The sequence below is a fragment of the Procambarus clarkii genome, chromosome 63, assembly GCF_040958095.1.
Source record: "Procambarus clarkii isolate CNS0578487 chromosome 63, FALCON_Pclarkii_2.0, whole genome shotgun sequence".
NCBI classification, from domain to species: domain Eukaryota; kingdom Metazoa; phylum Arthropoda; class Malacostraca; order Decapoda; family Cambaridae; genus Procambarus; species Procambarus clarkii.
In genome coordinates, this window is record NC_091212.1 from 8169341 (window position 1) to 8187717 (window position 18377).

The 18377-nt window shown below is 43.0% G+C and overlaps 1 protein-coding gene and 1 long non-coding RNA gene across 2 annotated transcripts in view; one reads left to right on the top strand and one right to left on the bottom strand.

The window, feature by feature from the left end:
* Positions 1-18067, top strand: part of LOC123765771 (probable glutamate receptor) — a 38982-nt gene extending 20915 nt beyond the window's left edge. The window contains exons 7-17 of the mRNA XM_069308688.1: positions 1768-1847; positions 3735-3974; positions 8752-8879; positions 9157-9278; positions 10026-10251; positions 10481-10626; positions 11446-11544; positions 11700-11866; positions 14017-14155; positions 16681-16833; positions 17158-18067. Coding sequence (XP_069164789.1) covers positions 1768-1847; positions 3735-3974; positions 8752-8879; positions 9157-9278; positions 10026-10251; positions 10481-10626; positions 11446-11544; positions 11700-11866; positions 14017-14155; positions 16681-16824 — 1491 coding nt within the window. The 3' untranslated portion in view covers positions 16825-16833; positions 17158-18067. The remainder of the gene's footprint in view (positions 1-1767; positions 1848-3734; positions 3975-8751; positions 8880-9156; positions 9279-10025; positions 10252-10480; positions 10627-11445; positions 11545-11699; positions 11867-14016; positions 14156-16680; positions 16834-17157) is intronic.
* Positions 8812-18282, bottom strand: LOC138354473 (uncharacterized). The gene is made up of 3 exons (XR_011223563.1): positions 18149-18282; positions 14009-14328; positions 8812-8944 (listed from the first exon to the last, which is right to left on the bottom strand). It is a non-coding gene; the product is annotated as an uncharacterized lncRNA (long non-coding RNA).
* Positions 18283-18377: the final 95 nt, after the last annotated feature.

Here is an 18377-nt window from a genome sequence, read left to right on the forward strand (position 1 = left end):
CCGGCCTCATCTCTAGAAAGACATAACTGTTCTGGAGAAACTTCAAGGCCTGGCGAGTAAAGTCATTCCAGAGCCAGTCAACTCTCCTACCAGGAACGGTTGAGGGCCACAAGACTAACAACACAGCAAACCAGACATGACAAGGCTGATCTCGTCGAAACTTATAACATACTGAACAATTTGGAGGATGTTTATCTAGACAACTTCTTCACACCATCAGATGTAATACGAAGAAGGAGCAACAGTTTCAAGCTCAACAAGACACAAACAAGGCAGATAAAGATAGACTATTTAGCACGGGTGGTACGCGAACAAGGGGACACAGGTGGAAACTGAGTACCCACATGAGCCACAGGGACGTTAGAAACACCTTTTTCAATGTCAGAGTAGTTAACAAATGGAATGCATTAGGCAATGATGTGGAGGAGGCTGACTCCATACACAGTTTGAAGTGTAGATATGATAGAGCCCAGTAGGCTCAGGAACCTGTACACCAGTTGATTGACGGTTGAGAGGCGGGACCAAAGAGCCGAAGCTCAACCCCCGCAAGCACAACTAGGTAAGTACAACTTGGTAAGTACAACGCAGGACGGAAAACAGGAGCTGCTTTTTCACCCATAGTTATAAACCCATGGAACCGCCTACATGCTCAAGCCATTAATGCCAAAACGCTGCTGAACTTCAAAATCCAGCTGGACCGAATCATCATGACAAATGGGGCACTTTCGACAAGCAGCCGGCTTCCTGTCCTCATCGAGGCCACCAGAAATAGTAGCTCTCTGGTAACTCGGGTATATATATACACAGGCTTCCTGTCCTTGACAAAACAAATCATTATTATTTAATTTATTAAGTCTAACAGCAAACTAAGTGTATTATAAATAGTATAAACATATATACGTAATAGTGGCTTTAGGCATTGTATGTACTAGCTCTATCTATTAATCCAACAAACTTTGTAAAATCTCTTGTATGTATGTACCTTACCTAAATAAACATTTATTTATTTATTTATTTATATAAGTAATGATCATAGTAATGTTGTAGTGCTTCCATACTAGTGATGGCGGCTCCAGCCCGTGTGAGCAAACAGTGTACAGAATGAGAGGTTCACCTTGAGTCTGTAGTCTTCCGAGGCGAAGGTAGAAGCTCTCCCAGGCTTGGTAGGTCGCTAAGGAATGAGAAGAGGTCGGCGAGTCCTACACTTACTGCCAACATGTTCACTACGGTCGGAGTAGAAGGGATAGAAGGGAGTAGAGAGGATGAGAGACTCGCCTCGCAGGCTGGGCGGTCGCTCTGCCTTCCTGCCCCAGCCGGCTCCACCATCCATGGACCACCTTTTACCCATGGGTCACCCTCCGCCCATGGGCCGCCCTCCACCCATGGCGCCGCCCTCCGCCCATGGGGCCGCCCTCCACCCATGGGCCGCCCTCCACCCATGGGGCCGCCCTCCACCCATGGCGCCGCCCTCCGCCCATGGGGCCGCCCTCCGCCCATCAGGGCGCACTAGCTGCCTCACAGAACACTCCCGCCGGTGGGAAATTTAATGTGGTTCACCCACACCAATAATGACTAATAATAAAAGCCAAAATAAAGTGATCATCATAATAAGAGTAACAAGACATACAAATAACGACAGTAATTAAGCTTACCTTAAATGCGAACATATTTTATTAAAGCTCAGTATAGGTCCGTTGACTGGAGGAAGTCTTGTTTACTTTATGTGTTGTGTGTGTGAGACCTTCAGGCGACTGTCCGGTGTTGCAGGTGACGCTGGCGGTGAGGACCACACCCACCACCTACACCCTCATGACCTCCAGGGTGGCCGCCTCCTCTGGCCTCCCTAGGTAAGACCTCCTCCGGCATGACCTCTTCTGGCCTCCTTAGGTAAGACCTCCTCCGGCCTCTCTGGGTAAGACCACCTCCGGCCTCCCTAGGTAAGACCTCCTCCAGCCTGCCTAGGTAAGACCTCCTCCGACGTCCTTAGGTAAGACCTCCTCCGGCCTCTCTGGGTAAGACCACCTCCGGCCTCCCTAGGTAAGACCTCCTCCAGCCTGCCTAGGTAAGACCTCCTCCGACGTCCTTAGGTAAGACCTCCTCCGGCCTCCCTAGGTAAGACCTCCTCCGGCCTCCTTAAGAAAGACCACCTCCGGCCTCTCTGGGTAAGACCACCTCCAGCCTCCCTAGGTAAGATTTTCTCTCGCCTTGTAGGAGAACAGTTCTCCAACTTCCTTGGAGAACTGTACTCAGTATTCTATATATTGTTCTTGTTGAATTAGGGGCGACGACGATCGTAGGATCGGATGCTTCCCGGCCGGTGTACCCGTAAAGGGTTAATCGCGAAGCCCGGAAAGATGAAACGCCATGCAGAATTGCGAAACGAATGGCGCCAATTACTGGAAAATAATATGCCTCGCGGCAAAGAAACGCAGACAGGCAGATGATTGGGGAGTCCCAGGAGTCCCTCAGGGTGACAAGCACCGGCCCCGTCCCACTCAGAGAACACTGGGTAACAAAATAAAAAACTCTGCCGCTAGATAAAACGCAAAAGTCATCCACTGCCCCACGACAGAGCAGAAGCCAGCCGCCCAACATGGCTGAGGGCTGCACCAGGAGCCCATCAAGACCCACCAACTCCCGGCACCTCTCGGCCAAGCCGGCGCTCCGCCGGGAGAACCAGCCAGAACACGCTAAAACAAAAATATATCAACAATCCCGTGACTTAAGGCGATATTTGCGTCAGGCGTCGTACCAAGTAGACCGTTGAATAGGAATGCCAAACGGCAGTATCAAATAAAAAATCGCAAAACAGAACGTGATCCGGTGGCTCCCATGCGGAGGCGTCCAGACGTCCACTAGGCATCAAAGTTGAACCAGGAGTCCTCATGTTCTATATATTTTCTTCTCTTTTGCTTTGATTCACAAGTATATGATTTTGAATTTGAATATGATAAACATATTTATTGTTAGCCCTCAATTACATTTTCTTTAATTCAGTCCATGTATTACAATTTTTTTTACTTAATTCTAGCGATAACTATCTTGTTTTCGTTAAGTCTAGTGATTCCTTATACAGTAATATTTTTTGGTTCTGTTTTCCAAAGAAACAATTGTGTTAGTCTGAAGATTCATCATGACTGTAATTGTGTTAGCGTAAAGATTCATTATGGCTGCACTTGTACTCACCTAGTTGTGTTTGCGGGGGTTGAGCTCTGGCTCTTTGGTCCCGCCTCTCAACCGTCAATCAACAGGTGTACAGGTTCCTAAGCCTATTGGGCTCTATCATATCTAGATTTGAAACTGTGTATGGAGTCAGCCTCCACCACATCACTGCCTAGTGCATTCTATTTACTAACTACTCTGACACTGAAAACGTTCTTTCTAACGTCTCTGTGGCTCATTTGAACACTCAGCTTCCACCTGTGTCCCCTTGTGCATGTACCACCCGTGTTAAATAATCCATTCTTGTCTACCCTGTCAATTCCCCTGAGAATTTTGTATGTGATGATCATGTCTACCCGAGCTCTTCTGTCTTCCAGCGACGTGACTTGTGACCTGTAAAGACTTGTGTTAGCGTAAAGATTCATCATGGCTGCGCTTGTGTCATCGTAAAGATTCATCATGGCTACACTTGTGTCATCATATTCATCATGGCTGCACTTGTGTCATCATATTCATCATGGCTGTATTTAAGCTGTTCCATGTCCGTCCTACAATAACATCAACACATTCAGGTTGGAGGCCATCGGCACCTGGGAAGTGGGCCCAGGAGGCCCCAGAGGACACCTGACGGAGCCGCTCCTGCCGGACCCCAACACGCTCTACGGGAACATGGGCGGCCGTCAGCTGGTGGTGTCAGCCAATGCTGACTGGCCCTTCTTCGGCCTCAAGCCCCTTCCTGGCGGAGGCGTTCAACCGGACTCCGGCATCGATATCCAAATTATGAACACGTTGGGACAGTTTCTAAATTTTACGTGAGTATCCCTTCCTTCCGTCGTCTTGCAGCGGTTAAGACAAGAAGGGAAATATCCTCCAGCAGACTGTGTCCTCCTCCTCCTGTAGTATCCTCCAGCAGGCAACAGAGTACTGGCTGTGTCCTCCTCCTCCTGTAGTATCCTCCAGCAGGCAACAGAGTACTGGCTGTGTCCTCCTTCTCCTGTAGTATCCTCCAGCAGGCAACAGAGTACTGGCTGTGTCCTCCTTCTCCTGTAGTATCCTCCAGCAGGCAACAGAGTACTGGCTGTGTCCTCCTCCTCCTGTAGTATCCTCCAGCAGGCAACAGAGTACTGGCTGTGTCCTCCTTCTCCTGTAGTATCCTCCAGCAGGCAACAGAGTACTGGCTGTGTCCTCCTCCTGTAGTATCCTCCAGCAGGCAACAGAGTACTGGCTGTGTCCTCCTTCTCCTGTAGTATCCTCCAGCAGGCAACAGAGTACTGGCTGTGTCCTCCTCCTCCTGTAGTATCCTCCAGCAGGCAACAGAGTACTGGCTGTGTCCTCCTCCTCCTGTAGTATCCTCCAGCAGGCAACAGAGTACTGGCTGTGTCCTCCTCCTCCTGTAGTATCCTCCAGCAGGCAACAGAGTACTGGCTGTGTCCTCCTCTTCCTGTAGTATCCTCCAGCAGGCAACAGAGTACTGGCTGTGTCCTCCTCCTCCTGTAGTATCCTCCAGCAGGCAACAGAGTACTGGCTGTGTCCTCCTCCTCCTGTAGTATCCTCCAGCAGGCAACAGAGTACTGGCTGTGTCCTCCTCCTGTAGTATCCTCCAGCAGGCAACATAGAGTACTCTCCAGGCCCCACTAACCCTCTACTCCGATGTTCGACTGTTGTTCCTTTTATTCTTAGTGACCCCGTGCTATATTGTTATATTCTGTGTACTAAATGTTGGAAAAAACTCATCAGGAAAAATGAATAGGACCTATGACAAGCCGCCGGCTACCTCTCCGCGTGGAGGCCGCTGGAGGGGTGGCGGCTCTCTGGTGAATAACGCTGGCATCAACCCGCCCGGGATAATCTGGACGGACAACGTTGATGTAACACTGAACTTGAGATCATCCAACATCTATTAAACAGTGATACTTTAACGTGCGGTCTACCGCAGTCTCCGTAGTCTAAACTGTGTGATGACCTGACCTAACTACCGAGACCTCAGCTGATGTTGTGGGTTGGGTTGGGTTGGGTTATTTATTTATTTATTTTATTTATTTATGCATATACAAGAATGTACATAAGGAATGTGAGGATACAAATATGGTAATTACAGTCTTGTAAAGCCACTAGCACGCGCAGCGTTTCGGGCAGGTCCTTAATCTAAGAAAATTTTAAGGAGGTAAATACTTGCAAAATTTATAGACAAAAAAATGATAACAGATTACATGAAATGAAAAAAAAAAGATGAGAGAAAATTGTAGGTACAGTATATTAAAGCACATAGGTAGCTAAGATTGATTGCAATGACAGCTTGAATGGTAGTTGACAACAAATTGGTAGGCACAATACAGCAGAAACAATATAAGATTGATTGCAATGACAGCTTGAATGGTAGTTGACAAAAATTGGTAGTCACAATACAGCATATGGCTAGCACATAAAAGAAGACAGCAATGAACACAATGATAAGGTTGTTTGATATTACATAAAAATTAGGAGATTGGGTAACACTACGTACAGAGCAAATTTAAAGCTCAGTGTAGGAAACTAAGAAGATGAAGTTAGGTACTTTTTGGTTTTGCTTTTAAATAAGGCAAAAGTTTTACAGTTTTTCAATTCACTAGGGAGTGAGTTCCATAGACTAGGTCCCTTAATTTGCATAGAGTGTTTACACAGATTAAGTTTGACCCTGGGGATATCAAAGAGATATTTATTTCTGGTGTGGTGATAATGGGTCCTATTACATCTGTCCAGGGAGAGTTTCAGAGCATGGTTTGCATTTAAGAACAGGGTTTTGTAAATGTAGTTGACACAAGAGAATGTGTGGAGGGAGTTAATATTTAGCAAGTTTAGGGATTTAAACAAGGGAGCTGAGTGTTGTCTGAAAGCAGAGTTAGTTATTATTCTGATAGCAGATTTTTGCTGTGTGATGATGGGCTTAAGGTGGTTTGCAGTGGTAGACCCCCATGCACAGATACCATAATTAAGATAGGGGTAGATTAGTGCATAATATAGTGAGAGGAGAGCAGAGTTAGGAACATAATATCTGATTTTGGAGAGTATACCAACTGTCTTAGAGACTTTCTTAGTTATGTGTTGAATGTGGGTGCTGAAGTTGAGTCTCTTGTCTAGGAATAGGCCAAGAAACTTGCCATCATTTTTATTACTGATGTTAATGTTCAGATTCAGATTCAGATTCAGATTCAGATGTTTATTCAGGTAAGGTATATACATACAAGTGATGTTACATTAATGGATTGATATATAGATAGAGCTAGAACATACAATGCCTAAAGCCACTATTACGCAATGCGTTTCGGGCAAGAAAAACATTAATATCTAGAACTTAATACTAATTGAGCATAAAGAATAAAAAGTGTTGAGAACAAATACAAATAAAGATAAAAAAAGGGGGAACATGACTGAAAAAGCAGCACAAATACAATAGGTTGACAAACAGTGTTGATTAAAAAAAAAAAAGAAAATAACAGACATGGGTTGACAATAGAGGAGTGAGGTAGATTACAGGGAATTTATTAGGTAGTGTTTAGTTTTTATCTTAAACTGGTTGAGAGAGGTACAGTCTTTAACATGGCTGGGAAGGTCATTCCACATTCTGGGCCCCTTGATTTGCAGAGCATTTCTAGTTTGATTAAGACGTACTCTAGGAATATCAAAACTGTATTTATTTCTGGTGTGGTGCTCATGGGTTCTGTTACAACCTTCTATGAAGCTTTTAAGATCAGGATTGGCATTATAGTTTAGCGTTTTATATATGTATAATACACATGAGAGAATGTGCAGTGACTTAATATCTAACATATTCAGAGATTTGAGTAGGGGTACCGAGTGATGTCTGGGGCCAGAGTTGGATATTGTTCTAATAGCAGCTTTGTGTTGGGTAATTAGAGGACGTAAGTGATTTTGGGTAGTAGAACCCCAAGCACAAATACCATAGTTGAGATAAGGATAGATAAGGGAGTAATAGAGAGTCACCAGGGCAGGGCGTGGTACATAATATCTGATCTTAGAAAGAATGCCCACAGTTTTTGAAACTTTTTTTGATATATTTAGAATGTGTCCCTGGAAATTCAGCTTGTGGTCAATGAGAATGCCAAGGAATTTGCCATCTAATTTGTTACAAATTTGGGTATTGTTTATTTTGAGATTTATATGACTAGAGGATTTATTGCCAAACAGAATATAGAAAGTTTTGTCAATGTTAAGGGTGAGTTTGTTGGCAGTTAGCCAACTGCCATGTTGTCTATCTGTAGCTGAATTGCATTTGATGATTTGCTTCCAAATAAGATGTAGTAAGTCTTTTCGATGTTTAATGTTAGTTTGTTCGTTGACATCCATAAGTGGACTTTTTTTAATTCATTATTCACAACATTATTTAGTGTATGTGGGTTGAGGTTTGAGTAGATAAGGGTAGTATCGTCAGCAAACAATATAGGTTTGAGAATATTAGAGACATTAGGCAGATCGTTTATATATATAAGAAATAGAAGAGGTCCTAAGATGCTGCCCTGTGGCACTCCAATGGTAATTGGTAGAGTGGAAGAAGTTGTATCATTGATGGTTACATATTGGTGTCTGTCACTAAGATAGGATCGGATGTAGTCAAGGGCAAGGCCTCGGATTCCATAATGCTGGAATTTAAGTAAGAGGTAGTTGTGATTAACAGTATCAAAGGCTTTTCTTAGGTCAATGAAGAGTCCAATCGGAAACTCATTTTTGTCAAGGGCTGAGTAGATAATGTCAAGGAGACTAATGATTGCATCGTTGGTGCTCTTTTGGGACCGGAAGCCAAACTGGCAGGGGCTGAGTATGTCGAATTTTACGAGGTAGGAATAGAGCTGTTTGTAAATAATTTTTTCAAATATTTTTGATAGAATGGGTAGATTTGATATTGGTCTATAATTGTTTATGTCCGCCGGATTGCCTCCTTTATGGACTGGCGTTACTCTGCTTTTTTGAGGATATCAGGGAAGGTGTGATACTCTATAGATTTGTTGAACAGTAGTGCTATGGGTGGGGCAAGGGCATGGGAGGCTCTCTTGTACACAATGGACGGAATTTCACTGGTGTTCCCTGCCTTGGTTTTTAGAGAATGTATGATGGACACAACATCTGACGGGCTGATTGGTGAAAGGAGAAGAGAGTTTGGATAGCTGCCTGAGAGATATGTGTTAATATGTGTCTGAGTCTGTGGGATTTTACTGGCAAGATTAGCACCAACCGATGAAAAGAAACTATTAAATTCATTTGCCATTTCTAAATCAGTTGACGGTATATCCCCATCCTTGTAGAGTTTTATTTGGTTATGTGAGTGTTGTTTAGTTCCTTTAGGTTGAAGTAGACCTCACGCTAAAGTGTAAATGGTCAGGTAGACCGCACGTTAGTGGTAACGATTAAAACATATTCGAGCAGTGGTGAGGGCCACATCCAGACGGTCAATGGTGAGGGCCCCTTCCAGATGGGCAGTGGGGAGGGCCGCTTCCAGACGGCAGCGTGTTTGGGCTTACAAGATAGAAGACATGTGGGCCGGGTGCCCTATGAATACCTACTGTACATTCCCTCTCACTAATATTACACTGTCAGGTACCGTGTAGTGTCGCCCGCCGACGGCCAATGGGGAGGGCCGCTTCCAGACGGCAGCGTCTCTGGTTTGATAGGACAGGTGGCGCGCAGGGAGTCCCACCTCGCCATCTGCGAACTCACTATTACGGGTGACGCTTGATGTGATGTATTTGCTTGTATTACTGATTGAACTGATTACAGTGATTGTTTAGTACTGCAATTTAAGAAGATAATTTTCAACCTAAAATCATATATTGTGAAAATGACAGGACTACTTTAAATTAGCCTTAAGTGTGTATGGGTGCAATTTTCTGCATATGCATTTATTTGTGTGTATGTGTTTGTTTGTGTGTGTGTGTTTGAGAACACATACCAAGCCATAAACGTACAATATGCCGTCTAAATGATGACCCTGGCGCCTGACAGCGAACAGGGAGACAGTGGTGGACTTCACGACTCCATACTACCTGGAGACTGTCACTCTGGTGTCCCGGGCGCCTGCCGAGAAGAGCAGAGCTTTTGCTGTCTTCTCCACCTTCACCACAGAGGTGGGTGTCTACCTCTGCTGTGTTGGTGGGTGTCTACCTCTGCTGTGTTGGTGGGTGTCTACCTCTGCTGTGTTGGTGGGTGTCTACCTCTGCTGTGTTGGTGGGTGTCTACCTCTGCTGTGTTGGTGGGAGTCTACCAAAATATATTAAGAATATTTTGCAGTGGAAGGCGTGAGTCTGGGGTCTGGTTACGCGACCCTTGACAACATGCTCTCGTCACTGGTTCACAGTGGACACTGAGGGATGTGGAGGCCTCCACCTCAAGGCTTCAGCGAGTCATCAGAGACTGCTTGTCAACTTGAGGCTAAGGTTATACATCATTTGACTTCTACTTACATAACCCAGATATGAAAGCACCAATAGATGCTCGTAGAAGAATGAAAATAGTTTTTTTCCCGCTCAATGGCGCAATTCCCAGCACGAGGGTTAAGATTACAATGTACCTCAGTTTCTAGCTGTAAGTGATCTCTGTGTATACACACTGCCCTAATTTTTGGGGGTACTATAATCAACTGGTTATGGGCAGTTGTTATCCCATGACTTCGATAACCATCAATACAGGCTTCCTCTCCGTGACCACAAGAATTATAAAGCCAATCCCGTGGAAATTGACGCCCTTGATTGTCCTAGTAATAATGCAGTAGTCCTTATATCTACTGTATTCTATCATAACACTATAACATGCTATCATTATCATTTTAACATGCAACAAAAATAATGTTGTATTTCTATAACTATCGGGCAAAGGTTTGGGTGTGCATCCTGGCGTCAACAGTGGCTGTTGGACCATTGGTGAGCGTGGTGGGGCGTGTTGTGGCTCTCTATACTGAGCGTCCTCCCCATCGACAGCTGCCAGAGTATTCCTTCCATGTGTTCCGTAGTCTGGTGTCTCAGGGCAACCTCCTCCGACCCTCAAACTGGCCACACAGGCTTCTCTTCTTCTGCTGGTACCTCTTCTGCTTCTACATCTATGGTAGGTGTTTGATGCTCTGGTGTCAAGTGTGTATATCTCTCCGATCTTTTATATGAATGAAATTAAATACTGTATTCTTAAGATTTGTATTATATTTGATATGAGTTGAGGCACTGTAGGTGTTTTGAAGTCTGTATCAGATAGAAAGAACTGAAGTAGCAATTTTGGAAGTATGGGTAGTGACCTGTACTCTGAAGAACCCTGATCTACAGTGACCTTCATCTTGCAGCACTGTACTCGGGCACCTTGACGGCTGTGCTGGCCTCACCCACCTATGAGAAGCCCATTGATGGACTGGTAGACCTGCCCAAGGCGGCGGCAGAAGGCTACACCATTGGTACCACCAGTGACTCCAGCCTCGAATTTATCTTCAAGGTCAGCCACTTTCTCACTTAAGCTGCTCTTACTATTACTGTTGGAATAATGTGGGGATTTGAGGACTTTGACAAGCCGCCCTGAGGGCTTCATGTCCGTGTCGAGGTCACTATAGAGATGGTGGCCCCTAAGGGCTTCCTACCCCGTTGAGGTCACTAAAATAATGGCTCTCAGGTAAATTCAAGTAATGTTAGAATTAATACTAACACTAATCTAAGGCAGCAACAGAGAACTCTGCTGCTACCAGTCTTGGCTTATATGAGCGTAGGTCAGTGCTGAAAACACAACAGGTCTCTATGGGGTTTTATATGTAATCATCTATACGTGTTTGTAAGGTAACCATAAGCTCCTGGGCTCCTCCTGGGACACGCGTGCTTGGTGTGACACTGTTGTGACACCTTGGGGTCATGACACTATTGTGACACCTTGGGGTCATGACACTATTGTGACACCTTGGGGTCATGACACTATTGTGACACCTTGGGGTCATGATACTATTGTGACACCTTGGGTCATCACACTATTGTGACACCTTGGGGTCATGACACTATTGTGACACCTTGGGGTCATGACACTATTGTGACACCTTAGGGTCATGACACTATTGTGACACCTTGGGGTCATGACACTATTGTGACACCTTGGGGTCATGACACTGTTGTGACACCTTAGGGTCATGACACTGTTGTGACACCTTAGGGTCATGACACTGTTGTGACACCTTAGGGTCATGACACTGTTGTGACATCTTAGGGTCATGACACTGGTGTGACACGTGAAGGTGAGGACAAGTGTGTCAATACGGGTACACTGTTGCAGGAGGCGACGGAGGGCATCTACAAGCAGGTGTGGCAGCTGTTCAACCACAAGGACCGCTCCAAGAGCTTCTTCAGGAGCCCCGAACAGGGCTTTGCTAAGGTATATTGTCATGTTGATGTTGCTCGTGTGTTGCATGTAGGTGTGTCCATGACTATAGTTGAGAAATGTCAGATTGTTACCACGACTATAATTATGAAGCAATACATGTAGCCGTGCAGTGCCGTGCACGAGATAAGCAGTGACGTGCCCTGCAGATCCTGGTGGAGAAGATAGTGGTGGTCAACGCCCAGCTCAACTCCGAGGTGCGGGCTGCCCAGCACGGCCGAGAGAGCTACCACATGGCCCGCAACACCTTCTACCCCCAGGCTTATGGCATCGCCTGCAACAAAGGCTCTCCTTTCCTTCCCAAATTTAACCAAATGTGAGTGGTTTCCATATTATATGTGGGGTACCCAGCGGTGGTGCCCGGGGCGACCTTGTGCCAGGCTCCTCCCACACATCCCGTCCCCTCTCCCTGTCTTCCATAAACACACCCCCTTCCCATCTAATCCTCGACCCCACACATATCCTCCCCATGTGCCCACATACATTCTCCCAGCCTCCTTCCACACTCACCCATCCTCCTCCACACCCCCTACACTCACAAACCCCTCAACACACCTTCCCACTCTTGCCACAACACTTATCATTTTCATAACACTGCCCTCATCAGTGTTGATGTGGACGGTGTTGTTCTCATCTTCACACCTAATGCGATGGTGTGATGGTAAATCCTCCTCTTCACACCACACCCGTCTCCACCCACACATACTCTTCCTACACCCCCTATCACTGTGACCAGTTTCACTACACACTACATCACTATAACCTAAAGGTTATGGCCAGAACACAAATCTGTCATCTGACCATTCGTTTTACACATCAATATCTGAATACACGATTATTTCAACAAATGGTAAACTCTAGAGACTTTTTGGTACATATTTTATCTCTACAGAATTCGTGAAGGCTGAGTCCCCTTCAAGGGGAACATAGGGGCCGACCGGGCCATCCTATGAGGCTCTCCATAACATCAATTGCCATGCACAGTTGCATGAGGCTAGCTCCAAGTGTCTGGCTTCCAACCTTGGACAAACAGAAAGACCATCTTTGATATAGATAGGGGTGGGGGGTGGGGGGGGGGGGTAGTGCCCCGGGTCAACCCCCTAAAGGTTGCACCAACTGAAGTGTTGGGAGCTAAGAATGCAAATCTGTCATCAGAACATGCAGTTTGTATATTTCATATCTGAATTCTGAAATATTATGACAAATTTGTGAAACTTATTATTGTGGTACTTAACGTTTCATCTTCACTGACTTCATGGACAGTCTTACATTCTTGTATATGCATAAATAAATAAAAAAAAAATAAATAAATGGAAAGTTGCCAAGGGGGGCCAACTCCAACCTGCCTATATTCCCCTCCCTCGCCCCACAAACTCACCAGTCACCATGAGAAGTTTAATGAGATTAGCCCCAAGCATCTGGCCTTCAACCTTGGAGAGAAAAACAGGTCCTATTTTACAGACATAGATACAGAAGGAAAGAAGGAATTATCAGGAAAAAGTGCCAAGCCATTGTGACTATATAGCACTTGGAAGGGGTCAGGACAAGGATTTGGGATGGGACGGGGGGAAAGGGGGACGGACAAGGAATGGTGCCCAACCACTTGAAAGACATTCGGGGATTGAACGCCGACCTGCATGAAGCAAGACTGTTGCTCTACTGTCCAGCCCAGGTAGGTGGTTGGGCGACATTGATACAGAGTGCAAGAAAACTCCAAGTCTCCCATACTATACACAAGGTATAACAAAAGTCTGTTAATGAGGAGATAAAAGTTAATAAATAAAAATTACATCAAACTAATAAATATAATGTTTTTGTGAACAGCTCTCCTCTTTTAATTAAGTTTTTATTAGCTTTTTGTTTCCATAATAGTTTATAATTTACTTGGTACCTTCACCCCTTGATAAACTTGATCAACTGCAGCCATATTGACATAAAAATTGTCAACCACCATAAACGTGGATAATAACATTTCATTCACTTGGGCACTAGGAGCCTTGAACCACAGTCCCCAGGAGCGGGGGACAGTAGCTCTATCAACCACACTATGAACAAGCCACTATAAGAGAGGGTCCCAGAGATACACACCACTGGTATCCAACTGAGACTTTCAACCTCTCCAGGGCTGTCACTAGAGCATGGATGAATTAGGTAATCCATGCCCATCTTATATATAATTTATAAATCATATAAATTTACATGGTGTGGGACATGGAATTACCTAATTCCATCATGCTCTAATGACACCCCAATTGAGGTTGAAAGGCCCAGTTGGATAGTTGAAATGGAGTTCCTGGGAATCTCTTAAAGTGGTTTGTTTGTAGTGTGATTGATAGAGCTACTGTCTCCTGCTCCTGGGGGGTCAGTGGTTCGAGGCTCTTAGTGCCCAAGTGAATGAAATATTTGGCATAAGATTAAGGGGTCTCTAAATCAACATAAGACAAATGGGCCTTCTCACCATATCAGGCTGAGACGAATAACAGAAGCTGGGCTCATCATGCGATGGAAGGAGCAGGAGATAAGCAAGATCTCTGGCAGGTCTCCCTCACGAAGGGGCCTTTCCTCGGACAGGGGGCCTTCAGCCATCACAATGAAACATCTACAAGTAAGTATGATGCTACCATATTGCAGCCCTGAACCCTCACTTTCTTGAACCCATTTTGTTGGTTGGTCACTGTTACTTTGGCATCACACCGTTACGCTGATTGGCATCAAATCTATATTATGGCCTAAGGCTGTTACTTGGGCATCAGGCTTGAGGCCCGTGCAGCTATATCCCTGAAAAACAATAAAACCTGCTCAAGGCCAAAATATGCTATTCTAGATCTAATATACGTAATATGAGGTGTAATTTGAATACATTTATTTAGCCCAGGAAAGGTTAGATTTGGTTGTTGCTTTGTTGAGCCCTCTACACAATCAATAGCACAAAAATTGGATTTTTGGGGGGGTGAAAAAGTCCCCATTATGTATATTTCATCCATAACTATTATAAATACTAACTTTTTTTTCTATAAAAAATTATGTATTTTTATAAATACATTATTAAGCAATGCTTCAAAATATTTTATTATTTTAAATTAATACCGGTATATGCAAGTAAAATTTATATAAAAGCTAAATGTTTATATACAAGTTTAAATAATAATAATAATTTATATTTATAAAATATGCAAAAGAATAAGGTACAGTGGTTTATTTAATAAGGGCACTAATGAATAACGAATATCTGTACAGTGTAAGTCTACTAGGCAAATTAAGTCCTTTATAAAGAATATTAGCTTTACCAAAAAGGTTAAGAGTAAGTTTTTAAAATGTGGGTTCTTTCATAGATTGCAATAATATTGCAATTAATTGCAAACTTCACTACAGAATAAAAGTTGAAAACGAATTAATGTACAGGGGCCCCCCTCTGTTTATGAATTTAATCTGTACCAAGAGATGGTTCGTACACCAAAACTTCAAAAACCGAAAAAAAAATTCCCATAAGAAATAATGTAAATTGAATTAATCCGTTCTATATATCCAAAAATATTAACTTAAAAATACATTTTTTTTACAGAATACTACTCATAGGTACCATATCTTTATTGAGGGCTCTTGTATGGAAGACAGTGAGGAAGGGGGGAGGAGGAGAGGTGTTAGTGTTTGGAAGGGGAATCCCCTTCCATTATAACATAAGGCAGTGATGACATTTCCGGGGTACTCTCTCTCTCCTACGTTTTGCAGGCATACCACTAGGATCTGGTTGTGGCTCACTGCTTGCTTCTCTTAATCTATCTAAAGACAATTGTTTTTCCCTACATTTTAACACTTGTCTGTAGTGAGACATCACATTCATTCATTATGAATGATCTCTTGTTTTTCCAATATCATCATCCTCAAACCTATTTTCTTAGGTTGAACTTTACCACTCACTGTCTTGGGACCCATGGCATGATATAATAAGAACTTTTATGTTCAGAAACCAAAAAAAGCAGAAAAATAATTAAATTTTTCACAAAGAACTCGAGTGCGGTTTTCACTGGTAAACTGCTGAGCACTCCTCGCCCTGCGCTCCTGTAGAACCACATGCTCGTTGACCAATACCCTGTACATGTATCAACAGATTCAACAACCGAGGGCAAACCTTGAATACCGAGTCAAATTTTACAAGGAAATTGACCTTATATATAGTACCAACAAATTTGTAAAGAGGAGCATTCGCCAACCGAGGTTTCACTGTATCTGTAGTGTTTGACTTAAACTAGGATACCAGCAGTACCATAGGCTACTAAACTATAAAGACAGATCTTGTCCTTTCTGAAATGCAGTGTGTAATTAGTAGTTTAATATACAGTACAAGAACTGTACTGCACCAACTAAGTACCCACTATAACATGATTCATTGTATATTTTATCAATAAAATATAATTATTCATATTTAATTTCCCTTGAACACTACATATTCTTCTAAAATATAATATTTTGTGATTAACAACTAATAATTTGTATAAGCAGGCAAGAACTATTCTTGATCAAATTATTGAATAATCAAACTTTTTCCCTATGTATATGAATGTAACTAGATTATATTTACATAATGATTATATATAATATATATACCCAGTAGTATAATATACTGTCCTAATGTGCCAATGAACTCATTAAATTGTCATTTAAATTAATTCATTCAGTGGAATACAAACTTTTCGGAAGAAACATGTAGGGTATTATGATAATAATTATGCAAAAAATGTTAGAGGAATTGATTAAAATGTTTATACAGTATAGTACAGTACAGTTGGCTTTGTTCTCAACACACAATCGAAGATACCGGGTCGATTCTCGGGTAAAACAGAAATGATTGGGCATGTTTCCTTTCACCTATGTCTCTGTTCAACTAGCAGTAAATGAGTACTTGGGAGTTGCATATGTTGTGGGGTTGCATCCTGAGGAGGGTCAGTACTGTAGTTTGACCTTGGTAGGGTCTCGATACAAGCCTAGCTTCCTGTCCCTGACAAGGCAATTTATTATTACCGTATTTATATTTGTTGTATAAAGTGAGTAATCATGCATTGTAAACAACAACTCTTTGGGGATAATTGCAAAATTAGTGGAGGTACCAGGTCTGAATCTATGTTTTGACAGGCGGCATTCTTTGTGCTGTTGTTGGGGCTTGTGGTGGGGCTGTTGATGCTGGGAGCTGAGGCTGCCCTCAGTATGTTGTGGTTACCCAAGACTCTGCACCAGGAAGCACATCCATCTCAAGCATGGTTCCCTCATCAGTGGTGAGGCACAGAGGTGAGTAGGATTGGGGGGAGGAGAGGGATGGAGGGAAAAAAAAAAAAGACACACAGAAGGAAGCTGGAACAATTTAAGAGGCAAATAAACCTAATTATCACCAAACAGAGCTCCCTATATATTAGCAAACAAGCCTAAGTAGCCTATGAAATAACATGCAAGGGCTTGTGCACGGAGGATGAGACAAGAAAAGGGGTACTAGGATACTCTTTGTGTACCGAAGTATAGATAATAATTTATATATGGTTCACCAATTAATTAAATATAACTTGAATTTAAGTGCTTCAACAGCTTATCATATATTTGTATCTATCCTTTCCACAGTCCATACATGAAGAATCTCTGAGGCACAAGTTCTTCAATGACCGTAAAGTGAAGAGTGTACCTGCCTGTGTTGTGAGTCAATCTCTGAACCCTCCAGATGGGAGGCATGGTACCTGCCTGTGTCATAACCCTCCATCTGTGAACCCTCAAAATATCAGGCCTAGTACCAAAATCTTGTGTAATACAAACTGTGGATCTCTTGTTGAAGTCACAGATTTCTCATACAATGTTGCAGTTCATAATGTTTAATTAAACCCTTGTCATATGCTTCAACATACCAGTACTTTGTCAACTTTCTAACAATGAACTGATGAGAAAGATAATTACTGTACATGTGCACAGTTCTATATGGCACTACTGTACATGTGCACAGTTCCATATGGCACTGCTTACAAAACTATATTGATATTTCCTAGAAATATGTAACTCTGATGGCCTGACACTGGATATATTAATTTTCATATTTTGTAGAATATTTATACCAAGGCAGCACCAAGAATTGTGCATGGTGTTCAAAGAATGTGTCAAGCAAAATGTCTGTATAGAGGTCAGTTGTACATTTAGTAGCATGTCAGATGTTATCACAGCTTCAATACAACTTGGCTACAAGTATCTGGCAGTTAGGCAGGTATGAGGTTACAAGTATCTCTGGCAATTCAGCTTGTACATGAAGATCTAGATGCCATGATATGCAAAGTAATAGCAATAATAATTCATTGTGTCGGGGGACAGGAAGCCAGAGTGTATTCATACATGTTAGGCTTATATCAAGGTCTCCCCACAAGGTCAAGTGTCTGGACAAAGACAGGGAGACACACACACACTGGAGTATTACATCTTGCATTGGGTGAAAATTGGCAAATCATTTGATTGAAAATTACCCATATATCATTCTTGAATTGTGTCCATGTTTTGTTTTTAGTAGATTCAAAATAATATAAATATTACTACTACCCAGTAATATTCAATATTGAAAACTGTTAAATATTACCATAATCAATCATTCTTCACACAATGAAGATAGAGTATCTATCTTAAGAATGATGAGCTCTGCATAGATGCCCAACTTTGACCAACAACTCGAAGAACAACTCGTCTACGGAGTCTGATATAAGAAACGTTAGCTGAAGAATCACCTCCAATAATTACTGCACCTGGTAACTGTCACGTTAGGCACATGTATCGGACAGCAACGGTTTACTCAAACTGGGCTCGTGTAC